The sequence below is a fragment of the Branchiostoma floridae genome, chromosome 6, assembly GCF_000003815.2.
Source record: "Branchiostoma floridae strain S238N-H82 chromosome 6, Bfl_VNyyK, whole genome shotgun sequence".
NCBI lineage: Eukaryota > Metazoa > Chordata > Leptocardii > Amphioxiformes > Branchiostomatidae > Branchiostoma > Branchiostoma floridae.
Window position 1 is genome coordinate 25,183,183 of NC_049984.1, and position 13,260 is coordinate 25,196,442.

At 40.4% G+C, this 13,260-nt stretch overlaps 1 protein-coding gene across 1 annotated transcript in view; it reads left to right on the forward strand.

Moving 5' to 3' along the window:
• Positions 1–11,081, forward strand: part of LOC118417586 (F-actin-uncapping protein LRRC16A-like) — a gene marked incomplete in the record, with an annotated part of 57,797 nt that extends 46,716 nt beyond the window's left edge. Inside the window, 8 exon segments of the mRNA XM_035823181.1 lie at positions 390–619; positions 1,306–1,595; positions 2,625–2,702; positions 3,872–3,952; positions 4,794–5,121; positions 5,818–6,174; positions 6,898–7,038; positions 8,665–11,081. Of these exon segments, the coding sequence (XP_035679074.1) occupies positions 390–619; positions 1,306–1,595; positions 2,625–2,702; positions 3,872–3,952; positions 4,794–5,121; positions 5,818–6,174; positions 6,898–7,038; positions 8,665–8,819 (1,660 nt within the window).
• Between the last annotated feature and the right edge of the window lie 2,179 nt (positions 11,082–13,260).

Below are 13,260 nucleotides of genomic sequence, written 5' to 3' on the forward strand. Positions count from 1 at the left end.
AATTGTTTCCTAGATGTCTAGCTGAGTCCAATCAGGAAATAAATTAATGCATTTTTCCCATTTTTAATTGGGTGTAGCAAAATGAAAAAAAAAGAATGAAAACTAGACTAAACAAGAAGTTTTTTCACTGTTTTCATTCTTCTTAAACATTTCAAAGAACATACAAGAGAAGGAGGAAAGAAAAGGGATGTGTCAAGCTACCCATGACAGGTTACTTGTCTGTTGAGCTTCCACCAACCCACTCCTGCCAGCTTGACACAAATATAATATTTGAAATATGAAATATAAGACATTCTGATGGCAAATCTTTGGAGCCATGAAGACTCCCTACCCCTAACCACAAGGCTAATATTTTATCCATGGTTTTTATTTTCTGTTATTTTCCCAAGATCTCCACCCGCAGCAAGTTCCTCCCTCCAGAAGGACAACAGTCAGAAGAAGAAGAAGAAGTCCATGTTCCCTCAGTTCTTAAAGAAGTCCCCCAGCAGGGCCAAGGAGAAGAGCCCAGAGGTCAACCGTAAGAAATCGCTGGAGAAAAGCAGACAGCCTGCTGCAGGTCCACAGTCCCCCCCACCTGTCAAGGAGGAGAGAGAGGACAGGTCATCACCTGAGCAAACAGGTACATAAAAATTATACAGTATTCATAAAGAATGTATTAACCAGATCATGGAAGCTCATCTGTGTTGGTTATAGTAATCATTAAAACTTTCTTCCAACACAAAAGTCACACTGATTAGATTTTCAACGACCACTATCGCCTTCTTCAGGATCAATACTGATGACCAATTGCTTCATAACGTAAACTCGCGAGAGTGACGGTAGGCGTTATAAACTTCCTGGCACGTTTGACCAATTGCTGACGACAGGTATCCGCAAGATCACGTGTTAGTAAGATCACGTGTCTGTAACTCTCGCGAGTTTACGTTATCATTTACATTTACCCAAAAAATTGTCTGACAATATAATGGACCTATCAGCTGCAGATTTCAGGACATGACATTGGAGAGACGTGACTACAGAAATGGGTTCTAGATAACCTGTGTCACCCCCTACATGTCTCCTAAGTCATATCCCGAAAACGGTGGTAGTTAGGTCCATTTCAAACAAGGCCGACCATGACCTCCTGACCAATGTGTCGGCTTCGTATGTGAAAGACCTTCAGTGACAATGTGTGACAGGGGCTTAATCAAGAAGTTGAGGCACAATAATTGCCATAATTACTCTTAACCAATTTTCTCACCTGCATTTGGATATTGAAGCTGTATGTTGAATGACCAGATTTTTCTCTCACCTCCTTTGTTTCAGACACTAAGCCTACTGCCATACAGGAAGAGGAGGAGGAGAAAATGGAGGACACAGAAAAAGCGGAGGAACAACCGGCACCAGAGGGGAAACCTCGGTCCTCAGACGCAGAGGAAAACTCTGCCGATGACACCGCGGAAGACTCGGAGGACGGTCCCGCTGTCCCGGAGCCCGTGGCACTGCGGCGTCCCGCGGGTATTCCCAAGGGAATCCCAGGGATAAGTGGGGGACTGTTGGCTGAGATGAAGAAGAGGCAGGAGAAGAGGGCCACCATGTTGCCTCCCCCTGAAATGGTACGTTACCATCTTTGAAAATAACTGTGTTTTTATTCACATTGAAGAAGTCTGCCTGCAGGGCTCAGAATACCACCTGCATATGCAGGTTAGTGCAGGTAGAATTGGAGCTGTGCAGGTATTTCTGGAGTCTATCTGCACCTAACCTGCACTGGTCCATGATGATGAACTGGTCCATGTGCTGGGTTTTATACATACAAAAATGTATGTGGATTGTTATTAGCTGCATTGACTGTTAGCACCTATAAAGTATATATTAAGGAAAAATAGCAATGGCTCCTGAACAATTTTAGTATGATCCATACTTCCTAAATACAGAGTGGTGCAGGTAAAATTTGTCTGGTGCACTTAATTTTCAGTGTTACCTGCACCAGTGCAGGTATGCAGAAAAAAAGTATTTTGAGCCCTGCTGTCTGTGACAAATTCTGTGATTGTACAGAAACTAGACTTTAATTATTACATTTTTAATGTATCACAAAAAAATTCATTGTTTTCTAAAGCACATTCTGTAGCTTAACTGTAAAGTCGTGTTATATTTGGAAAGATTACCGGCCCGAGATGACAAGCATTCTATTTGGTAGCGCCTGTAAAGATACAAAAGATATCAGGAATATTTTTCTGTTTTAAACTCTAAGGCCACACCAATTTAATTTCTTGGTTCACGGATTTTTTCATAAAAAATATGGAGCGAGAGGGCGAAATAAAAATAAAAATAAAAATTGTAAAATAGTTGGGGTAAAGGTAATGGCTAATCCAAAACATAAAGAAAAAAAGTTTTCAGCTTGAAGAAAGTACAAAAACACTATTATTGTACAGTAACACCACTTGTACCCACAATTTAAGGAGCTTATAATATAAAGGCCAATTTGCTACACCAGGAAGCTGGTGAATGGTTTCATTAATGGTGAAAATTTGCTGAGTGGTAATTTTTATTTTTATTTTGTTTTCCAAAAAATAGGAGCGAGCGAATCCGTGAACCAAGAAATTAAATTGGTGTGGCCTAAGGTTCTCTAATAATGTCTTATCCAGTTTCAGGATTCAAACTTGTTGTCTAGGTCACAGTCGATTTCTCCAAATCGATCTCCTACATTTCCAAGAGCAGGAAAGGTTTAGATTTCCCACAATAATGGTGTTTATAACTAGGGTGTTCAAGTTGGTGGGTTATGGGAATGGCTGATTACATTTTGTACATGTAATTGGTGGTTTGTAGAATATATGTAGCATAGTGGTTATTTCTCCAGTCAATGAAAATTGCACAAAAGGGCTCTAAAACTACACAAGCCATTGCCATGTGCACGATAAACTCGCATGTACAGATATGAGACAAACATAGAGTCTGATATGTGATTGAAGTTCCTCTTATATTTCTGAACGCAGAGAAAGCCTTTGGTGACCACTTGTAATTAATATATAGGTCCCACTTTGGTACAGGTGCATGTCAATCTTTTTATACCTATGGTAATGGCATAGTTTTCTGGTGATATGGAGGTGTTGTGGAACTGAATCTTAAAGTAAGAGCTTGACATACAATGTACTATGTTACATTCAAGGTATGCATGTTGTAGGATGCTGATATACACGTTGAGCGTTAAAATCAAGTTTGCTGTTGAGCACAAGCAGCCTGGGTGCAATCCTATTGTTTCGTTTTCTGTGGCCAGTATCTAAACTGCAGGAAACTAACTAGGATGACTCCCAGGCTTAAAGGGGCATTCCACTCCAGAAGGGAGTCTTGTTTTCCAATAAATAATGTGTCAATGAATACATAATCAGCCGAATCACCTTGGGATGAATTACGCAATGTGTGTTTTATACAACAATAATGACACTCACTAAACCCATGCAGACCCTACCCATGCATTCACTATATGCATAGACACTTTGTTTATCGTACATATTTTTGGAATAAATGAGGTACGCTGATCACACCGAGAAGGCAAATTGCTCATAAGATAGCAAGGAATACAAGAACAAGACGAAATGTCTTAGCGAACCTGAAATTAGTTGGTAACCTTACCTAAAAGTTCTGCATTGTATTCAGCCATAGGATTAATTCAATTAGAGGGTACTTGGGGAGTTTAGTAGAAGACTGAATGCTTTCGAGGCATGTGGAGCAACTGGGTACTTTATCGTATAATGTGAAGTCGTATGCAGTTATCACTTCCTAAAATGAATATCTATCGGAAAATAACACTCCCGTGTGGATTGGAATGCCCCTTTTTAAGTACGTAGTAGTACTACTAGTATTCTCTTGACCCTCTCCTTGATTGTTCCATCAGTCTGCAGCATCCTCACCTGTACAGGACACATCAACATCTCCATCTGTCTCACCTGGCAGCATCAGGAGGAGGGAGGAGAAGGTAAGAACAGTTCTGTTGTTGATATTAGACTCAAGTCATGTCAAACACTATCTTTAAAGGCATTCTAATTTCAATATTACAGTCACTGTTAAAAGTGGAAATATTCTGGATAAAGCAACCTGTATGTTGACATCTACACTGTATGCTCACATTAACATCTGTGAGCGGTTAAAAACGGCCCAGAGACAAGTCGCACAAGGATATTCCTTATTATTGGAACGCAAAAAAATCAGGCCTTGAGCAGAAATCCCAGTGTGCCTTGTTTCTGCCTCATTTGTAACAGCTGGATTTTATGAAATAATGTTGTAAATGTGCTAAAACAGTATTAGATGTCAATATTATACAGAGTACCTTCTATAGAATATTTCCACTTTCAACGATCCAATTGCTTACTAATATAGGTGTAATACTTCACATGACATTGTGCCTTTGCCCAGACGGATTTTCAGTAGCATTGTTGTGTCTGTGTGGTCATGGGTTGTATTCTTGGCATACATACTTAGCTAAATGTTGTGTCCGTGGCCGTGGGAAAGGCGTTTAACACAACTTGCCTCACTCTACCCCTGTAAAATGGGTACCCGACCTCCGTTGAGAGGTAAGATTTACTAAAAAGAGGTGAAAGAGGGGGTTGGCTTCTTCCCTCCGATACTGTGCCAAAGACGCAGCAGATTAAGAACCAACTGCCACTATAGAAACAAAAAGGCCTTATTGACTTAAGTCTACATTGCTCATGCATTTGTGTGTATTTGAACAACAAGACACAGCAAGCTATAAAAATTGACTATGGAATGGATGTCTTAAATGATGAAAATTGAAATATTCTGTTCTTTGTGTTTTACAGAACACGGCAGCATCCCCTAGCCTAGAGCCAAAACCATCAACATCTCCCAGCATCCCCAGGAGGCACAACAAGGATGACGGCCCTTCCACCCCCACCGAGGGCCGCGCCCCGCCCAAACCTGCCAAACGTAGGTCACGTGACAGCGCCAACCTCGAACCAAACGGCCCCAGCACGCCAACAGACCCTTCCAAGTCCCCCACCAGTCCTTTGAAGGAGGATGCGAATGAGAAGAACAGGATAGCGCCAGCGGTAAAGCCGAAGCCGCCCGCGACTCGACCCAAGCCCCTAGCCAAGCCTAAGGTCCCAATTCGACCAAAGTCAGCAGAAGGTGAGATCGGTTGCCCAATTCGGCATGAAAATTTTGGAATGTTTTGAAGTAGTGCTCTCAAGGTATCTTTTAACCTTCTCTGCATGTGCAGGTCAGGATTATAGATGTTATAAATTTGGTGGTTCTAATTCATCTATTTGGACACATTTGGTGCTGCTTCTACAAAAGTTTATCAAAAAGCTAATGTTTATAGAGGCATGTGAAACTAAGGTTGCCAATTGCACAGCTAGATGGAAGAGTAATGTGAATTGGCAAGATCTATGCCTTTTACTTGAATGGTTGTCATGAATTTTAACTGTAGTCATGTATAGTAGTCTGTAGTGATGAAGACCTGGTAGTCATTGCATGAAACTTGCATGTTTTTCTACACTATTTTCTTGGTTACATGTACACCAATTTGCAAGCTAGTCTTCTTTCTCTTGCAACCTGCATGTTTTCTTCTGCACTCTGTACTGCATGTGCATACATTCTGATCAAGGGCTCTGGTTTAACAGAAAGGAATATGCATGTTGCATGCCACAATTTCCGCACATGGTAGTACTCATGGGTTGTTATTCACATTCACTAAATCTGTTTGATCACAGAATAGTACTGTACAAATTTCACTTGAAAAATGTGTTCTTGTTGGTAAGAGGGTATTTTGGAACAGTGTTGATCTAACGTAAAATGTACACATGGCTGTCTAACGACCCACAGTTGGTAAACTGCTGCTGGAAGAAAGCGGCAAAAAACCAGACCCCTTGGAGAGGCAGCTGCCTCCTAGAGCTGCCGCTTCTGCTGAAAAGATAAACATGCCTAAAGCAGTCGACGTAAAGGACGACACAAAAGACGCACCCCAAGGAAAGGCAGAGGAAGAAACCAAGGATGACACATCGCCTGATGATGATGATGCCACAGATTCTAGTCTTAGCATTGAAGTGCCTAAAGTTTGCGTAGAAAAACTTGAAGATACACCAAAAACGGAAGGTTCAGGGGATGCATCCAATGTGAAGGGACAGGAAGTCGCCGTACCCAGCATGCACCAGCGCACAGCGAGCAATGGTAACCCCGCAGGTGAGGTGTCGGGCTGCTAAGAGCTTCGTCTTCACTTGCATTCACTTCACTCACTCGCTTTTTGCACAGTTTCAACACTGTCTCTTGTTTCCCTATGTCAAGCACTGTACTCGTGCACAACCCTTGGTACGTGTTATTCTTCAGAATGATACACCATGAGTGGAAGCTACCAGGATAGACAACAAAATTAAAGATGTGGCTCTAAACCCAACTCTAATTCTTCTCTGTGTAAATCGACCCTTTGGCCATCTATCTCTGAGGCAGATAAGTGAGGCAGACAAGGGAAAAAACGATTAATTCAAATTAAAAACTAATTTTCCTGTGCCGTTGAAAACCTATTCAGAGCATGGTACTACAAAGATTTTGCTGTCCGTCCCCTTAAATACAAGTTGTAAACCCACTGGACAGAGCTGCATGGAAGTGCGGTGTGAAGACTCTCCGACTGCTGCCTACCCGTGCCAGGGATCCCAGCAGCAGTACATCAAATACTGCATGATACTACTACTACAGTGACCATCATGTACATGACTTTTGTATAAAGATAATTATTGTCACAAGCAATATAACCACTGTGTACTGTGATAGTAATACAATTTCATAGCTTCCATTTCATAGTACGTGTATCAACACATTGCTTGCCTACATAGTAGACTCATGTGCATGCTGGCTACAGTATATGCATGGCTTCACTTTGCTTCCATCCTTCATGCATCCCATGTGTAGAGTCAGAAGACAGCCCTGCAGCTAGCGCGCCCGCCAAGCGCCCCTCGGTGATGGACAGAATCAAGAGTTTCTCTGGGAAGGACGACGACGTGCCCATGAAGGCAAAGTCACGGTCTCTGCCTCGTGATCTAGACACGACCGGTGGGCAGGTTTACTACAGCTAGATCTTCCCTTGCATTTTCTCCTGGCTATATGTGTGGTGAAACATGCCTAATAAGTGCTAGGCCATACCAATTTAATTTGTTGGTTCACATTCAATGAAAGCAAAGCCGGAGGACCAGGTTTATGCCTTGGTGCACTCAGTTTTATGTTGTGAATACAGTCACATTCAAGTTTTCCTCCCTGCCCATTGCTCTTATATGTCCGCTTGCTACGTCTTTGATTGTAAAAATCTGAAAACCAAGGAACTCAATTGACATGACCTTAGTCTGCTTGACTAGGCCAATGTCGTCAAGAATACAAAATGTAGCAAAGATCTCTACTCAACACAGTCCAACTCCAACACCATTGAAAATGTCCTGAACAAGTAGAAGTTATGAGTCTCTGTAGACTTATTTGGTTTAGCCACCATTGCTTCTAATTATATAAAACCGTGACTAAGTTGTTATCTTTCTTACAATGATGCAAGCACCTAAGTTCACAATAATCAACACTATTTTGTATTCTTACTTATAGAAGCCCACACACAATTATTATAGCTGTTTTGCTTCGAGTGCAAAGCAGATACTCGTTAATTTTGCAAATCAACTTGGCAGCTGTTCATTCCATGGCCACTTCCACTGTGCACATGGACAACATAATGAAAATGCATCATTTCTCCTGCATTGTGATGAAGCTTCCATGTAGACAACAAACATCAGCAATACTTCTCACAGTATATATGGCATTCATTCCCACAAAATGTACTTCTCATGTCCTAGCAGCTGTAGTTTTTCTTCAAACTTCTCATTTCATGCGCAATGTTCATTCCTGAAGAGACACCTTAGACAATCATGTTAGATGTCATTGAAAAGAAACAGTTTTGAATACTTAGTACTAGACAGTAGTACTGTAACTTCATTTTAAATTTGCAGTGGTTTGCCTGGAGAAATCACCACAAAACCCAACAGAATAGGGCTGAGTACTGGTACACAAAATTCAGGTCCAGGTCCGGTTCAGGTCCAAAGGATCAGGTCCAGGTCCGGACCTGAACCTGAACCTGAACCTGATTCAGTATGACTCATACCAATGGTCCATTTCACTACAAAAAAATCTGTTTCAAAATTGGTAGAGTATTAGACTTACACTGGCGTTTTAAAATCCTACAACGCTAACTGCAACTGCGCGATTGGCTGTAAAACATGGTAGAAATTACTATAAACTCTGCTCTACTTCACTCTTGTTATTTTCTTCCACCTGCAAGCGCCAAAACGTGTGAATGCCTGATAAAACAATCTGTTAATTTTCTAATCGGTCCAACATCCGGTCCACCTAATTTTTTCAGGTCCGGTTTTTCTGGACCGGTCCAATAAGAAAAAACGGTTTTGTACCGGTACGCTGTACTGATACCCAGCCCTACAACAGAATAAAAACACTGCAAAAGTTTGGTGATTTACTGTATTTAGCATTCTCACCCAAGCATTACATGTACATTGCACATTCAAAGTTGTAAACACGTAATATAGACTAGTAGACTATGACCAGACTGCAACCGTTTGTGTTTGTGTCCATGGCACCATTCCACCCAAACACTTTGCAATTTTTTCAAAAGTGTTTTTCTCCCCGCAGCAGAAGCTCCAGAACCCGCGGGGATCCCCAGGTCCCAGTCCATGGACAGTGCCGACAAACTGAAGCCAGCAAACGGTGAGAAAAGCAAGAAGGAAGAAGACCTCGCAAAAGACGATGGGAAGAAGGAGTCAGAAGAGACTCAAGTCATGGTGTGATGTAAAAAAATATTCTAAATTTGGTGTTTATAGTACACAGAGTTTTATCCAGTCAACCTTTGTTTAACTTTCTGCAGAGTTATACTTTACCCCACAGTAAATTTACCCCACTTAAATACAGTCTATAACGACTATATTGTCGCTAATTTGTTGAGCTGTACTTGCTGGCTTTAGAAACAACAACTTGAACTGCCAGGGGCAGAGTCAAGTTATAGATAAAAATCTTCAAATATTTTTTGTCTATCTCCTAGATTCTGGCCTTAAGGCTACTGCTTGAAATGTATGACGGTATAATGCACAAGTTGGAGAGTGTCGCTAACTGAAACTAGCCATATATGAATTGGCATACTAGTTACTCTCCAAGCAGAGGTTAGGGTCCAGCTTGTTTTGGATTATGTTTTCTCATCCGTCAGGTTTTCTTTTTGTGCACCAGCCAAACACACAAAAACGAAACCTGGCAAAATAGACAGCCAGATAAAAATATGAAAGGTACCACCTGGTTCTGTTGTATACTATTAGTACCCATTGGCTCAGTCTTGTTGCTTACTAACCACAAGAAGTTAGCAATTGAAACAGGCTCATTGAAAAGACAAAGCTAGCTGTTACTGTTGATGATGGTATACCCAGAACACCCTCCAGATTAACTTTGGACTTCCAGATTAATTTCAGACAAACTTTAATCATTTGAAAAACGATTAATCAAATGAATTAAGATTTGAAATTATGGTGTATTAAAAGTTAATTAATATGTAGATTGCAATTCGATGTATCCAGGAACATGGCCACTTCTAGAGAATTCTGGGAACCTGAGCCAGAATTCTGCAGAATTCTGGGAACCTAAAGCCAGAATTATCCAGAAGCTTTTCAGTGTATACTGTCAGTGTATACTATATAATAGCTTTTCAGATGATTAAGGTTTGTCCGGAATTAATCCGGAAGTCCAAAATTAACCTGGAGGGTGTTAGGTGCTTCGAATGAAAACACCTGAAAAGATGTCCAGGCCATAGCCAAACCTCTGCTTGGAGAGTATGCATACCCAACATCATGCATTTAGTAACTTTGCTTATCATGTACTACAGTCAAGGATCTGCCAAGGATGTGACTTGCATGTATGAACTACCTAGTATATACATGTAGTAGATTAAAGCAAATAAGGAATTCTTTATTACTTGATATATTAGGATTTTGTAAATATATTATTGTATATTTTTCCACTGTCAGTGGATTTCACATTATGTGCATTTATACAATATAAGATATACTTCAAATTCATTGTTGTGGAAAAAAATCACTATGCAGAAATGGTTATCACAGAGTGAGCAAACTTAGTTAAATTTAGATGACTATTATACAGAAGTTATTTCGCATACTGCTAAGGACAGATACTATATAACTACATGTAACTTGTTTTTATACAGTTGGGAAGGGCTAATAGACTTAAGTGGTCAATCTTGATCTGTAACAGTCAATACCAATTTGAAGACAAACTACTTGCAGAGTTACATGTACAAGTTATGCCTAGTTTTGGACAAGAACTGGAGTAACAAGACTGCAATTTTGCAAAAAGACAAAGACTTCTGACTCAGAGTATATGATTACTGATCATAGTAGGTAAGACTGAATTTGTGACACTGTGTATAAGCAGATGAAACTATTGAATTCTTGATATTGAGCTTCAAATGTTAAAGGTGAATAGGAAATCTATGATTCTTAGATTAATTTCTCTATATTCCGGAAACTGCTGAATCTGCTGTATTTTGAAGCATTAACACTTGTTTCTTGTCTTGTTGCCAGTTTGCACAATTTCATACAGTAACAGCTGTACTAAATTTCTTTCTGTTGTAATTACTACACATTAACTGTTGACCTGGCTTAAAGTGAGGTCTTTCAGTGCGATGTGATTTCTTTCCCAGAAGCTTTAACTAAGCACTGTCGAACAGCAAAGACTTAGTGGCTCGAGTGCCTTTAAATGTCAACTAATGCCAAAGTTACAAGCTACTGCATGCTTTGAATTAGTTTGCCAGTCAGAGAAATGATTGAAAGGGATGCATAGCTGATGTTCTTGTACAATCATTCACTGTGACAAATAGTTTAGTTGATCTAAATTAATACATGCTGATTAGGACTCCTTGATATCCAAAGAGAAGGTACTCCTTCTTACATTTACAATATTAAGTGGATATCTCATAGGACTGGACCAGGCATGCTCTTAATGACTTATATGTGGGAGTGCAAAACCATGTGAAACAAACAAACAAACAAGTGAAGACCTGTGATATACCAGCTTTAGAATTGAATTAGATATTTATAAAGTACTTATCATAATTACCTTTTTCTCACTTCTTTGAGGTAACAAAACTTGTATATTAAACCTTTCATATTATGGGGTTACATTCCGTTTTGTTGAACATTAGAAAAAAAACTGCAAATCAGAAGTATGAAGTGGTGAAGATCATAATGGACTTATGTTAACTTTGAAGTTACTTCATACTGTAGTTTAGGTTTCTTCTTTTTACACAAGACCAAATGTGGTCATCTTCAAAAGATGGAAAGGTGTGAAAATGATATTGCTGGAAAATTTGTAATGAGATATCCAAGACTTGTACAGAGAAACAATGAATTATAATCCAGAAATGATTTAAGCAATGTAGATAGCACCTGTTCATGGTATTACGTGGAAAAACAATTTTATTTTATAATATCTGACATAATTGAATTACATGTATAGCCAGCTTGGTAGGGAAGGACATCCTATGCTTTCTATATTGACTTCATGGATGACAGCATATGCAGATTTCAGCCATTGCTTTTGACTAATTGGCACTGCATGCAGTGTTCTAACCAGGCCTTTTAAGCATACCTGGGGCTCCCATGCTGTGATTTGGATCCCCTATGCTGTGATTTGGATCCCCTACGCTGTGCTTTGGGCCCAGTATGCTGAGTTTTCTGTTGTTTTGTAACAAAGATAAAACTTTTTAGCTTTATTTCACTAAATTTGGACCTCAAAATGCTGGCAATAGTATTTCTGAGGGTGATAGATTGAAACAATTTTCAGGAGGATTTCCCCCAGACCCCCTACAAGCTACTCTCCAAGCAGAGGTTAGGCTCCGGCTGTTTTTTTAGTCGTTTTTATCTGGCTTTCTATTTTGTCATTTTTCTTGAAGTATGCCAGTGTTAGGTTTTGACACAGCAAGATATAAAAAATAGAAAGCCCAATAAAAACGACTAAAAAAAACAGCGGGAGCCTAACCTCTGCTTGGAGAGTACCTACAAGCGACTCACACCTGCATCGCTTACCACATGGCTTTGTTGCACTAAGAATAAGATGCCCCTATATGCTGTGAGAAAATCCTGGTGAGAACACTGGCATGCAAACATGAACGTAGGAGATGATAATAGAAATTGTTGTGTGTAAGCATGTGAATGACCAATGATGATGATGATGATTTAAAGTAATAATTATAATTACTGTATGATGGTGCTGTACATACATGGGAAGGGTTTTGTGGTACTTAACACTTTGGTGCTGCATTATATAATAAGATGTACTACACATTGTGAATGTGGACTAAAGGGAATTCACTGGAAAAGTTCTATTATGTATGGTGAGAGCATTTATGAACTAATTTGGATTCACCAAATAAAGTATATAGCCAAGAACTTGCTTGATGTGTTTGTGTCTCACACTTTACACCATTCTTAACTCCAAGCAGATCCTACGATGGAATAAGATAGTACTAAACTGGCCAAGGAGTGTAGTCAGCTAAGAGGTGTGCATTTAATATTTGCCATATAGCGAAACACACTCCTTAGCGAAACACACTCCTATTCCTAAGCCGGCTTCACTCCTCTATCAGCTTTTGATACTATCTTAAGCTACTGTAAGATCTGCTTGGAGATTAGCACCATTCATGTGAAATCTTGCCAATTTGTTGGCATAATGGTTAGGGTATATGGCTCAGAGTCTGGATCAATTTGGGAAAGCTTTCCTCGCTCCATGCACCAAAGTGTAAAAATGTCCACCCGACTTCGGCTGGGGAGGTAAAAGGCAGAGAGCGATGGGCTCCGCCTTCCGTCCCCAGTGGATAACAACCCACTGCACCTACTAACATGTATACCTAAAAGGCTAGGGTCTACATGTACATGCACCTTTTAATTACCAGTTTTTACCATTCACAAACTACCCTGGGAGCCAGCCAGGATCGGGCAGCTAGGACAGACCAGTTTATCGGTGGCCCAAGACAGTCAGGCCCGCCGAGCTCTTATTAGCGCCCTGGGGAGTTTAAGCCTGATGAGGTCCACCTGCCCTTATCCAAGGGTAGCGATAACTCCTTCAGACTTAAACTCCCCGGAGCGCTTATGTGAGATCGGCGGGCTGACTGCCTTGGCTCCCCGAACAAAACTCGCTAGCTACCCGGTCCTGGCTGGCTCCCAGGGTATT